The sequence below is a fragment of the Durio zibethinus genome, chromosome 12 (assembly GCF_047325235.1).
Source record: "Durio zibethinus cultivar Kanyao isolate XHJ-2024 chromosome 12, ASM4732523v1, whole genome shotgun sequence".
Classification (NCBI taxonomy): domain Eukaryota; kingdom Viridiplantae; phylum Streptophyta; class Magnoliopsida; order Malvales; family Malvaceae; genus Durio; species Durio zibethinus.
This window is the reverse complement of record NC_143173.1, coordinates 14119876-14133998: the sequence shown is the minus strand read 5'-3', so window position 1 is coordinate 14133998 and position 14123 is coordinate 14119876. Positions and strand designations below refer to the sequence as shown.

The 14123-nt window shown below is 30.9% G+C and overlaps 3 protein-coding genes across 5 annotated transcripts; 2 read left to right on the top strand and 1 right to left on the bottom strand.

Moving 5' to 3' along the window:
• The first annotated feature begins 432 nt into the window (after nucleotides 1-432).
• On the top strand, nucleotides 433-2998 carry LOC111295975 (heat shock 70 kDa protein 4-like). Its single transcript, XM_022889899.2, has 2 exons — nucleotides 433-735; nucleotides 1099-2998. The coding sequence occupies exons 1-2, from the start codon at nucleotides 522-524 to the stop codon at nucleotides 2832-2834; spliced, it is 1950 nt and encodes a 649-aa protein (XP_022745634.1). The 5' UTR covers nucleotides 433-521; the 3' UTR covers nucleotides 2835-2998.
• A 1650-nt stretch (nucleotides 2999-4648) lies between these two features.
• LOC111296573 (uncharacterized) lies at nucleotides 4649-8012 on the bottom strand. 3 transcript variants are annotated; one of them, XM_089740662.1, is made up of 3 exons: nucleotides 7821-8012; nucleotides 5568-7383; nucleotides 4649-4976 (listed from the first exon to the last, which is right to left on the bottom strand). In XM_089740662.1, the coding sequence occupies exon 2, from the start codon at nucleotides 7088-7090 to the stop codon at nucleotides 5573-5575; it is 1518 nt and encodes a 505-aa protein (XP_089596788.1). In that variant the 5' UTR covers nucleotides 7091-7383; nucleotides 7821-8012; the 3' UTR covers nucleotides 4649-4976; nucleotides 5568-5572. The 3 variants fall into 3 exon arrangements, with proteins under 3 accessions (XP_089596788.1, XP_022746688.2, XP_022746690.2); XM_022890953.2 differs by lacking the exon at nucleotides 4649-4976 and adding an exon at nucleotides 5091-5341; XM_022890955.2 differs by lacking the exon at nucleotides 4649-4976 and having other exon boundaries at nucleotides 5461-7141; nucleotides 7821-8011.
• A 3257-nt stretch (nucleotides 8013-11269) lies between these two features.
• On the top strand, nucleotides 11270-12285 carry LOC111297608 (RING-H2 finger protein ATL39-like). Its single transcript, XM_022892263.2, has one exon. The coding sequence runs from the start codon at nucleotides 11473-11475 to the stop codon at nucleotides 12010-12012; it is 540 nt and encodes a 179-aa protein (XP_022747998.2). The 5' UTR covers nucleotides 11270-11472; the 3' UTR covers nucleotides 12013-12285.
• Nucleotides 12286-14123: the final 1838 nt, after the last annotated feature.

The window sequence follows — 14123 nt, the reverse complement described above, 5'->3', positions numbered from 1 at the left end:
CTTTTAAATTTTACAAAAACCTTTGACTTTGAAAAAAATATTACAATATATATAAACTCTTATTTAGTTTTATCGTAATATTTATGAATGTATGATTATATATAATAAATTAATAAATGTTTATTTTTTATTAAAATAATATAAAAAAATTAAATTAATAAAAAAGTTTTAATTATTAAAAATAATTTTTAAAAAATCCCGTGCATGGCACGGGTTATAAAACTAGTGGATTAATGTAACTACACCCATTTTGTTGGACTGGAATATTTTTTAATAAATAAATAAAAAGAAAAGGAAATTCTCAGAACCAACCAGAACCCAGATGTTTTAGTCAAATCTGACGGCTAAAAATTCGCTTATCGAACTTTCTAGAATTCAAACCCTTTAATACAATTTCTTTATAAAATCCCTCTTCCCTCTCATTGTCTCTTCATTCGAAAGAAGAAACCCTAACAATTTTCTTTATCTCTCGGCCGTCTTTCTATTTTATTATTTTTGATTTTTCAAAGTAATTCATATCAATGGCCGGAAAAGGAGAAGGACCAGCCATCGGGATTGACCTAGGGACGACCTACTCCTGCGTCGGAGTATGGCAACATGACAGAGTCGAAATCATCGCCAACGACCAAGGCAACCGAACGACGCCCTCTTATGTCGCTTTCACAGATTCCGAGCGTTTAATCGGCGACGCTGCTAAAAACCAAGTCGCAATGAACCCCATCAATACCGTCTTCGGTAATCCCTACTTCCCCCTCATTACAATTTTTTTTTCCAAAAAAGTAACATTTTAGTTTAGATCTGAACGTTGCATGTGATTAGATTTAGATCTGATGATTTTCGCTTGGTGTAAAATATTAAAATTTATATGTTTATGTCGTATTTTATATAAATTTACGTGTTATAATTCGTGTCTATACAAAAATAAGAAATGTGTTTTTTTTTGTTAAATTCATATATCTTAGATTGTCTAATTGTTTAATTAGATCTGAAAAAAATCTAATTTTCTCGTTTTATTTTTTTATTTATGACGTCATTATATTATTGCGAGAATTTAGGAGAGTTGACTGAAACCTCTTCTTATTAATAATAATAAAACAGATGCAAAGCGGTTAATTGGGAGAAGATTTAGTGATTCATCGGTTCAAAGCGATATAAAACTTTGGCCTTTTAAGGTTATAGCCGGTCCTGGTGATAAGCCCATGATTGTTGTTGCTTACAAGGGTGAAGAAAAGCAATTTGCTGCTGAGGAAATTTCCTCCATGGTTTTAATCAAGATGCGTGAAATTGCTGAGGCTTACCTTGGTTCCACTGTCAAAAACGCAGTCGTTACGGTTCCTGCTTATTTCAATGATTCCCAAAGGCAGGCCACGAAGGATGCCGGAGTCATTGCTGGGCTTAATGTTATGAGAATCATTAATGAGCCAACGGCTGCTGCCATTGCTTATGGTCTTGATAAGAAAGCTACCAGTGTTGGTGAAAAGAATGTATTGATTTTTGATTTGGGTGGTGGTACTTTTGATGTCTCTTTGCTTACTATTGAAGAAGGGATTTTTGAAGTTAAGGCTACGGCCGGAGATACCCATTTGGGTGGTGAGGATTTTGATAATAGAATGGTCAATCATTTTGTTCAGGAGTTTAAGAGGAAGAATAAGAAGGATATTAGTGGGAATCCTAGAGCATTGAGGAGGTTGAGGACTGCTTGTGAGAGGGCTAAGAGGACTCTTTCGTCGACTGCTCAGACTACCATTGAAATTGATTCTTTGTACGAGGGTATTGATTTTTACTCCACCGTTACTCGTGCTAGGTTCGAGGAGCTTAACATGGATCTTTTTAGGAAATGCATGGAGCCTGTTGAGAAGTGTTTGAGGGATGCCAAGATGGATAAGAGCAGTGTCCATGATGCTGTCCTTGTTGGTGGTTCAACTAGGATTCCTAAGGTGCAGCAGTTGTTGCAAGACTTTTTCAATGGGAAGGAGCTTTGCAAGAGCATTAATCCTGATGAGGCTGTTGCATACGGTGCTGCTGTTCAAGCTGCCATCTTGAGTGGCGAAGGAAATGAGAAGGTTCAGGATCTATTGCTCCTTGATGTCACCCCTCTGTCCCTTGGGCTTGAAACTGCCGGTGGTGTTATGACTGTTTTGATTCCAAGGAACACCACGATTCCCACCAAGAAGGAGCAGGTGTTCTCTACCTACTCTGATAACCAGCCTGGTGTGTTGATCCAAGTTTACGAAGGTGAGAGAGCTAGAACGAGGGACAACAACTTGTTGGGTAAATTTGAGCTTTCCGGTATTCCTCCTGCACCCAGGGGTGTTCCTCAAATCACTGTTTGCTTTGATATTGATGCAAATGGTATCTTGAATGTCTCTGCTGAGGACAAGACTACCGGCCAGAAGAACAAGATTACTATCACAAATGACAAGGGCAGGTTATCCAAGGAAGAAATTGAGAAGATGGTTCAAGAGGCAGAGAAATACAAGTCTGAGGATGAGGAGCACAAAAAGAAGGTTGAGGCCAAGAATGCTTTAGAGAACTACGCGTATAACATGAGAAACACTGTTAAGGATGAGAAGATTGGTTCAAAGCTTTCCCCTGGTGACAAGAAGAAGATTGAGGATGCCATTGATGGGGCTATTCAATGGTTGGATGCCAACCAGCTTGCCGAGGCAGATGAGTTCGAGGACAAGATGAAGGAGCTTGAAAGCATTTGCAACCCCATCATAGCTAAGATGTACCAGGGAGCTGGCCCTGACATGGGCGGTGCTGGCATGGCTGATGATGTTCCTCCGGCGGGTGGCAGTGGTGCTGGTCCCAAAATTGAAGAAGTTGACTAGGCTGCTTAGTTCTTAGTTTATATGCTATTTATGCATTTATGTTGTTTTTCTTCTTTTTGAGCCTAGGCTCTCACCCAAAATGTTTGTTGTGATCGATACAATCTCCAATGTTTTCTAATGACGATTAAGAGAAAGAACATTAATAATTACTAGTTATTTCTTAACTAATTGTTTTTTCTTTTTTTTTTCAAATCTGCGGATACAAATGTTTTTGAAAATAATATTGAAAATCATAAACTATTAATGTTATAAAAAAATTTAAAATTTAACATTAAATATATTAAAGTTAAATTTTATTTAAAATTTCGTGAAAATTAATATATGAAACATTTTAAGATAGATGGAGTATCAAAATAAATTTTTTATAATAAAATATATGATTATTATATATGATTTGGAAAATTATATGAGAGTAGGGAGTTAAGAGTTAAAAAGGATGTTACATGTTTTATTGAAATATATTTAGAAAAATAAACAATTTAATATAATAAATTAATAAATCGTTCACATTTCACTTTGGATTTTTTTTTATTATTGGTTTTTTATATAATTGGTATAAATGACCATTAGCTACAATTTGCTATAAGAAATGGAGTGCAAGAAACTTGCTTTTCTCTCCGTTGCCATGGCGGTGGTACTACTTGTAGCCACGGTAACTCTTAGCAGCATTCGTCACTCGTAATGAGATTAAGCCTTTCTTTGTCGACGGCAATGCCGTGACTTAAAATATTTGAAACCATTTCGCCAACATTTTCATGGTCGGTTAAAGCGGTGAAGACTGCCTCGCTGCTTGTGGTGAGGCCTGCTTGTATTGCTGAGGCAATTGCAAAATGTCTTTTACCCCGAGATTTGCCATGGGAGATGCTGATGTTGTTTTTGTTATTAAATACTACTATTACTGCTCTAATATTATTAAATTATAAATAAAAGCATACTTATCACTCCTTTTTTGTCAAACAAAACCCCAAATTATCCATTATTTATCATTATTGCCTCATATATAATTCTAGATTTAGCCGAGCCATTTATATAACGTTAGATTTTGCCGACAATGGCGTAATATGTTAATAAATTATTAAAATTTTAATTTCAATAATCATTATTTAAATCTTGTCAATTTTAAATGTAAAAAAATTTGATTTTGACTTCATATTAAGCTTAAAAAATTTTAAATTGAATTTTAATTTTCATTGATTATAAAATTTTGAATTAATATCATATATGATTCTTAAATTATAATAAAATATTTAATATAATACTTGAACTTTAAAAAATTTTAATGTAATATACGAATTATAAGCTTGTTAACTAAAGTAATATATAAAAAATTATTTGTTAGTTAAGTATTATAATTTAAAATTAATCATATTAAGAGTTAGTATCATATTAATTAATAAATTTATAATTTAAATATTATATTAAAAAATTTTAAAATTCAAGTACCATTGAACATTTCATTATAATTTTAAGATCATTCATGAAATTAACCTTAAAATTTTTTAAAAAATAATCTTTAACATGAAAAAGTAAAAAAAAAAAAATAGTGGTTATAGAATTAAAGGTAATAAAAGAAAGTAAAGATGATTTTTGTTTACATTTTCAAACAAGATATTATTTTAAAATAATTAAAATAGGCAAACAAAATAGTATTTATGAAAAAATTTGCCATTAAAGAAAAAGTTGAATATTTGAATATTGTCTTAAGCTTGGCAATCATTATCACCTGCAACATTCTTTCATACACTTCAAATGTTCACAGTTTTTTTTACCCTAATTTGGCATTTCCAAAGTTAATAACTGAAGTCCTAGGTCCCTTAAACTTGAGATTCTGGTCTGTCTTTCTCAACTCCAAGTGATGAGAACCAAATCCATATTTCATAATACTAATAGCATTCATTATTTATTGATCAATAGAAACTACAAGGTTTAAAATTTTCTCTTTTCATCCTTTCTCATTGTGATAAAAAGAAGAGGGTAAAATAAAGTAACATGATGACTATCATGGAGGAGGAACTTGATTCTATGATAACAAGAGTAGCTTTTACCTGGGGATAGTCCATTTACAGCCTGAACCAAGCTGGCTTCACCAAGTTAGGATCGATACCGTCGGATTCCGGCAGCTGGGAATCTTCATTGAACTTTCTATGACTCAATATCAAAATATTTAGTAAGGCAAAGGTAGATCCATTGCCAAGGGAGTGTCAGGGGAAGAAAAGTGATTCCAACATATAAAACAACCAAAACCATGCAGCTGCATTCATCTTGAACAAAACTATGGTTGCAATTACGAATGATATACATAAGAGCATGACTGATTCTTCTTATTTGCCTCATGCTCGAAAGGAGAAATACTATACTAGAAATTCTCATAGCATAGAGGTAGAAAAAGCGAAGACATAATCAATCAGCTCTAAAGGAAAAAAAAAAAAACCCTTAAAACCTTCAAGCCAAGTGAAAACCGAAAATGCCAATTTCACAATTCACAAATTGTGTTAAGATCAAGGAACCTACATGTACATAAAACAGTTATTAAGTCAATAAAGATGAATTGTCAATAACTATGATGAATCAACTACCCACATAGCATCATTGACTGATCTAAAGATAAATTGAAAATTATCAAAGGTAAGATAAAAAAACCATATAATCTAAAAAAATGCAGTTATAATTTCACAGATTTCCCCATGGAATGAGGTTAGTAAACAATGAAGCACCAAACAATAACATCCTTACATGTATCACACTATGGTTTCCTCCAGGTCCACAAATGCTCGTTCACTCCATGGGGAGGGGCGAAAGCATACACGGACCTCATGCTCTTCTGGTCCTACAAGATGCTTGGGCACAATAATCTCAAGCATTGTTCCTGTCTCATCACAGTATGCTTCCAGTTTAGCATTTTCTGGAATGCGGTTTGGAAGAGGAATTTCTCTAACAAATTCCCCTGGAGGGCAGTGCTCTGGTGCTGGATCTGTTAGCTTAAATATCCTATCATGTCTCTTAATGAATGGCATGCAGGCTGTACTCACACAAGATATCTTTACAATTCCATGTGAGGCAGTATTTCTCCAAGTAACTTTCACCTTTTGAAGATCTGAAAAGGGCAAGCTGACAATGATCAAAAAGCCTTCATCATCTTCATATATTGTTTTTGCTGCTGTAACGGGCCCATATACATTCTTCATCACCCCACTAAATTCATTCATCCATGTTGGCTCCACTGGTCGAATTTTCATCTCCAAAACTTGGTTAGAATGCAAATTATTAGGTAAACAAGGATCCTCATCATTTCCATGTCGGAAATAGTCCTTTTTCCGTTTATTGCAAACAGGTGATAAATCCATCCCATCACCATTGCTATGTTCCAATGACTGAGTTGATAAGTTCAAACCAGTACTGTTAAGCAGTTTTCTAGTGTGGGAATTTAGATTACTCTTTAAAGGAGCGGGAGGGCGCTCAAGCTCAATTTCTGTGTGTGTAAGGTTCCTCCAAGCTGCAAAATCACTTGCTTCAGGAGGAATAGAGAAGTTTATGTCCCTGCCAGTAAGTTCTCTCCACCTCCTCTTCTCTTCATCATCAAGACTGGAGAGATTTGGTGATGGAACAACTTCAATCCCATGTAAACATTGAGGATTAGAGAGACCCCTGTAGTGTTTTCTCTGCATTCTATGAGATCTAACAAAACCCTTATCGACACTAAATGGAAACGGTCGCTCCCCTTGCCGAGAGTGGCCATTCATGTAACTCCTCAACTGCATCTTACCAAGTGCATTTTCAGGCCTCTCCTTGAAAACCCACATATACATGTTCTCCATGTCATGCTGAACCAGGAATGAATCTAGCTCCAAGTCCGACTTGTCATACCCAGACAAACCATTGCTGTCCCTAATTACCTTAGACTTTGACTTCCCATTCAAAACAGGCTTAAAGTAGAAAGTAAAGAAAAACCAAGCACCCCATACACTATCAAGACGCTTGATACATTTCTTAGCCACTTTTGGGACGTTGACAACTGCCTCATAAATCTGAGGTGCAAGGCTAACATCCAAGATGTCACATGAATCATTCCATGCCAGTGGAGGTGGGCTCGGTTCGGATGATAGTGGGAGATTGATATCAGGTGGCCGACAAAGCAGCATAGACCGGTTCATCTCTCTCTCAAATTCATCTGATAGCAAAGAACCTGAATCCATTGACAAAAGTGTAGATGGGTGATCATTCTCCATTGAAAGGGTAGTGAGAAGAGCTTCCCCCATTCTCTTTTCCTTGCTCTTTTTACTATTTCCTCTCTTTTCGCTATATATAACCTACAAACCCTTAAGAGTCAACGAAACTCCTGATTGACATCTTCAGAAATCAAATGAAAAACCGAGCAGTGTCATAGATTCATAAATCAATCAATCCACAAAACCACAGGTGAACCTCATAAAAATCTTCATGGTTCAATTCCCAGAATAATAATATACATAAAGTTTCATCAATCAATCAAATTCACACTACAGCCGACACGAGCAAGGGCAATAGCATTGTTAACACCAAAAAAAACAACCTGAAAAACACCAACAAAAACAAATACCCAAATCAATCTCAATTTTTCTATATAAAAATGGATTCAAAATAAAGGAAAAAGATGCTTCCTTTACATGACAAAAAACACCCTAAATCAAGGCCAAGTCAAGCTAATGTTTTTATCATCTAAGATCTAAAATACCCTTAAAATAAAGATTCAAAATTTTCACTTTCTATTGATTTTTTTCCCCGCAACCAAACAGAATATAAACTCAAAAAAGAAGCAAACCCATGATTCTAAAAGAACCAGAATCAAATTAAAATATAAAAGAATACTAACAGTCGCAAAAAGGAGCAGATTTGAAAGTCAACCAAATTAATCACACAAAAAAAAAACCCTAACCCTAAAACAATAACAAAAAATTTTTTTTAAAAATGAAATTAATTTTGGAAAAAAAAATTAATTTTTGGTATTACCTAAAAGCACAGGTTTGAATCCAGAGAAAATTGAGAGCTTGAAAATTGATCCCTTTGAGAGAGAGAAAAACCGGAGTCTGTTTAAAGAGACGGAGTAGAATAAGATAAGGAAGGAGGAATCGGCCCCGTTAAGAACTGACGGCTTTATGTAACGTAGACAGTGACCGCGATTGTTTTTTTGATTGACTGAGAAGCGAAAAACGGGGTCAACGGGGCCTCTCTTTATCTATCTCGGTGATAAGTAACAGTGCGAAAATTAGTTGAGAACACGTGTCAGGCACGTGCTTTTTTTTTTTTTTTAACAATTAGAATTAAATTGCTAAAAGAGAAAAAGAAATCCATCAAATGATTCCAATTTTGATAACTTTTTTTTTTCTATTATCACATTGGATAATAAATGAAACAATTAATATGATTAAAGATTTATTTAAATCAATGTAAAATTAAAAAATTTTATACTTTTTAAATTTTTTAATCAAAATTAAATCTAATTTTGACAACTTAAAGTATGATATAATGAATGATATGAACATGACACCAAAAAAAAAAATCAAAAAGTGATATAATTTAAAATTATAATAATAATTATATATGGCTTTAATAAAATAAAAAAATATTATTTATTTTTGTATTGACATAGATTATAATTAGTAATTTTCATGTAAAATATAACATGAATATATAAATTTTAATTTTTTACATGATATAAATATACAAATTATTAAGTCTAATAAAATCCATAAAAAATTTAAATTTCAGTAATTAATCAATAAATTTTTGTAACATTTGAATGATATAAACAAATTGCAATGATCTCATCAATCCATGCAATTATCAAGTGCACATGCAATATTTGAAAAAAAAAAATTCAAAGTGACCTCATCAAATTTGGTGTGGCTTACATACTTATGTTCATGCTTAAAGACAACTTTAAAAAAATTTTGAAAAAATTAAGGAAGAAAATTTAAATAAATATATAGTTTTACTATTAACTTTGAAATTATATTATTCAAACAACAATAAAAATTTTATTAAGAATATCTAATAAGTTCATGAATGTTGAAACTAGTTTTATCTCTCCTCGTTTCATCATCATTTTTATTTTTATTGATGTAATTTTTAATTCCCTCATAGTTGAAGGGTTTTTTTTTTTTTTTTTTAATTTCTTCTTTAGTGACATTTTCTTTCCACTCCTTTTTGTGTGTTTCCATTATTCTTTTCACTAGTAAAAGTACATTGAATCTAAAGAATAAAATGTGTATAAATTTTGCCTTCAATTAAATATTTAATTCAATAAATTTTTTATCAGAAAAAAACATGTTCTTTATTAAAATCATAACAATTTCAACAAGCCAAAAAAATATATGATTAATATTTACACACCCTAATTGTTTCATGCAAAAGATTTGATTCATGTATGTTTTTTTATGTTTAAAAAATCACGTGATCTGTTGGTAAAATAATAAATTTTTAATTTTAATAATTAAAATTTAAATTATAATAGTTTCAAATAAAAAGTAGAATTAAAAATCCTCATATCCCATACATGTACAGATAAAATGAAATATATGTATTTTAATTGACAATTTAAAATACGATAGTGATACAATGCAAAAAAAAATGAATATGATACGATTTAAAATCTCAACAAAATTTGAATATAGGTTTAACAAAATAAAAAAATATAAATTTAATATTTTCGTATCAAATATAAATTATAACATAATTTTTATATGAAATATAATATAAATGCATAAAATATTAATATTTTATGTTATATATAAAAATACGAATTAACGAAACTGCTCATTTCTTTAAAAAAAAAATTTTCCCAGATAATACCTTGTTGATCTAATTCTGAGATTCAGGTTTTTTCTGTTTGGATTTGGACACCTTCCATGTCTGGTCCATGGAAGTGATAAGTGGTTGGTGATTGTAAATCAAATAATGTTCAATAATTTAAAAGAAGCATCATTGAAGATTCCCCCATTTTTCACTTTTATAAGTTGTGCCCAAATTCAATGAAAAGCATTCAAAAGGACCAATTCCCTTTTCTTTTTTTTTTTTTTTTCTTCCACCTTCAAGTCCCAACAAAATGGTTGAATTTTTTTTTTTCATTGTTTAGCTTCAATGGAACATTGAAGAACCAATCCTCTTTCATTTTTAAGTCAATCTTTTGATTTCTTATTTTTAATCCGTGAAGAGTATTTGGGATAGACCTGTCTAAGTGGGTCTGGCCAAAAATTTTATTTTATTAATAAATTTTATTTTTATTTTAAAATATATTTAAAATAATAGTATTTTAATATATTTTTTAAACAAGGACCGACAGGTGGAGCTTTAGATATACCTTTTGGAAGGATTTGATCAGGTTTGATCCGGTCATGAATAATTTTATTTGTAATTGATTTCAATTATTAAAATATTTTCTCAATTGGTTTCTCAAATGATTTTTTTTTAAAGAAAAAAGACTTCTTGTAAAGTCATGGAACCTACAATTAATTTGGACTCTTATTGGTCTATCAACTACCCAAATGAAAAAAAATAAGTTATAGGATAATATGGTTTATGGATAAGAGAGAGTTGCCGCCCTTTGTGTTGTTTAAATTCAACAAAAAAAATTAATATAAAGTTGTTAGTCAAATTCTTTTTCTTTTGAAAGTTTTTTCTTGATTAGTGTGAAATTTTGATTATCTTATTAAATAATTATCATGTTTTTCAAATATTTAGCTTAAAAATTGTTGAATGTGAATTAGAAAGTGATACTTCATCAAATGTTGAGAAAATAATTTAAATATTCTCAAGGGATTATATCAATTTCAATTTAGGAATGTTAATTTTGCTCAAATGAAAAACTAGATATTTTTACTCGAGATCAATATCAGTATCAAAATTTAGGGATGAATATTAGAATAAGTATGATTTTGAATTACTTATATAAATATAATATATATATGTTATATTATATTAATTAATATATAAAATTTATATTTGATACATTATCAATATATAAATTTTATGTACTATCAGTAAATCAGATAATGTTATCTCATTAATGATCAAATATAATCCCTTAAAATAGATGTACAAAAAGTTAATATTTTTTAAAAAACTTTTTTATTAATGAGATAATTTTATTTGATTCATTAATAGTGAATCATTAGATTTATTGATATTGTATAAAATATATATACTGATAGTTCATCAAAAATAAATTTTTAATATATATAAGTTTATATTTATTTTAAATTATTGTTATTTAAATTTGTTTTTAATTTGCGTATACTATTTGTACGTTTTTTATTTATTGTAATAAATATTGAATATTTTAATTTTAATTTTTTAAAAAAGAATCACGAATTAATGTTAAATTTTCACGAGAATAAAAATGGGCAAAAATTTTTACCCTAAAACAAATGAGCATATAAGAATAGAAATATTATAAAAAAGAACAAAAATGATGAATATTCTACTCGTCTCGTATTTACCGGTTGATATCCCTATTTCAATAATTCCCTTGACATCTTTGTAAAAAAAAAATAATAAAAAGGTTAATGCCATGTTCACTAATCTTTATAATATTCTTCCTAGGACAATGCTAATCTTGCAATAATCGCCAAAACTCAGAACATTTTCATGGTCAATCTCTGCCATGGGAGACGACGATTTCCAACACGAAAATGGCAAATTATCCATCGTTTTAGTCTGCGTCGGATCGGTAGCCTTCGTGCTAATAATCTACCATTGCCTCACTATGCGATGGTGCCACCCCCACGGTGACAGCCATGGTCAAGGAGCACAAGAAGCACAACAACAACATTCCTTCAGACAAGAAATGTTAGAGATTGAAGCAAGCTTAGAGAATTCAACAGCCCAACTCATCCCAGCCCATAAGTACCAAAAGGGCGTGGGCTTGGTGGATGACGATGGGATGTGTGTAGTGTGCTTGTCTCAATTTGAAGATGGTGAAGAGCTGAGGACATTACCACAATGCCTGCATTCATATCATGCACCATGTATTGATATGTGGCTTTATTCACATTCAAGCTGCCCCATGTGCCGCACAGATGCCACACCATCACCTCAAATATTTCACCATCAATCGGATTCAGGTTCCGGTCCACCGGGTTCCGATTCTGTGCATCTAGATTCAGGTATGTTGCATATTGTTGTACAATCACAGACAATGTGATCACAAAGATTGGAACTAGGGTTTTAGGTTGTGCCAATTTCCATTCCACAATGACAGGTGCCACCTAACTTTCAAGTCATGATCACAGCCTTGGACTAGGGCACTCAGCTTTCATGTAATGGTCTGCTTCCTTCTGGTATTTCAAAATTCAAATTCACCAAAAACTGCAATTCACTTGAAGTATGAATTTGAAGGAGGATAATATACCAAAGGTTTCAGGAGATTTTTCTAGAAAACTTGGGTGCAAAGCTCTATGACACATTGACATATGAATCAAGCCAACCATATGATTGTTTTGTAGATCAAATTATAGCCTTGATATAGTGGAATTACTCACCATATATACGATTGTAGAAATGAAGTTGTTAATTGAGTGTCAGTTCTTATCAAAATAACAAAAATTTCCATTCTGAGGTTACCAGGCAACCATGAATCACAAAAATGAACACATAATTTGGATATGAACATAGGAATGTAACTATTTCTAAACATGAGAAAATTGATATGGCAAGATACAATAATAAAAAATATTTTTTATATAGTGTAATCATCATTTAAAAATATATGTTATACTTTGAATTAATTTTCAAAAGACATACTTTTATGAAGAAAAACTGATAGTAGACACGATAATAAAAGAACATGAAATGTCATTACCTGCACGAAAATTGTTTTTTTTTTTTTACCGTATTTAATCAAATTTGATATATATTTCGATATGTCAAAAGCATTAAAATGTGAAGTCACATATACGACATGAGTACGAGTATGCAAGTGACCTGTCAATGCTTTATGGCCAAGCAACGTAACAATGTTTTGACACTAGGCTTTATAATCAACTCTGCTGAACTAGTTTATGTATCCTCTATTAAGTTCATAGCATGAGAAATTACTATATATGATCGCATATTCCTTGAGTAGCATGAATACAATACCGAACTGTCAGATATGGGTTCCCCATCTCTGCAGCACTTGTTCCACCCTCCTGACGAGTCAAATACTCGAACACAGGTTAAAGCAAATATTGAAAGGCCTGGATTGTGATATTGTAGCAGAAGCTCACACTTGAATGTGATGTGATAAAAATGCTGCTTACATCCCATTTAAAGTTGATAATTCGCATATTCGTATATCATATAAAATATTAATAATTCATACATTTATATTATATTTTATATAAATATTATGTATTTACATAAAAATATGTATATATTTTTAATTTTATTAAATTTATATATAATTTTTATTAAAATTTTAAATTATATCATTTTTATATTTTTTATTCGTCTCATTTTATGTTGTTTCACTATATTATATTTTATATTATCAAATTTATATTTTCTGAGTTAATTTAGTACTACCAATGACTGGAGGGTCTATTTTTTTTTTCCTAACCTAGGGCAATGACAAGTGCAGCAAAGCTTCTGAAAATATCCCTTCAACTTACCTCACCTTTTTCATTTTCATTTTTAGTTTAAATTCCAAAACAAGTGAAAGAAAAATAGGAGATTGTTTCATATAAGATCTCAATAATGAAAGCCTAAAAATAGGGGATGCTTAATTGGTTCACAAGAAAGGACTTTGTGCAAGATTTGTTTCATGTAAATTCAATGGTGGAATGATTGGGAAATGGAAAGTTGATACTACTTTTTGTCGAATCTTAATATACATCCAACCCAAACCTCCACCTAGTGCAAAAATACCACAACATTTTTAGTTATAAAAAATTATAATTTTTTTATTAAAAAAAACTGTAGTGTAGAATAGAAAAAGAAGTGATAGGTGGCAATATTCGAACTCTAAACTTATTATTAGATATTAATTTTTTAAAATAATTATATAAATTAATTAAATTAAATTTTAAAATTTTATTTCTGTGTTTATTGATTGAGTTAAATATGATATTTCCTTAATTCTTTAATCTTTCCAATTTACTAACTAAAAGTATACTTAAAATTTTAAATTTTTTTATTTAAAATTGTCTGATTTTAAATAATTCATTTGAATTAAGAATTTAATATTGTAATTTCATTTTTTTCCTTTAAAGCCAAAAGTAGTGTAAAAGTAATATAAAAAGTATCATTAAAGTAATGTGTTTACAAGGGTCTAAT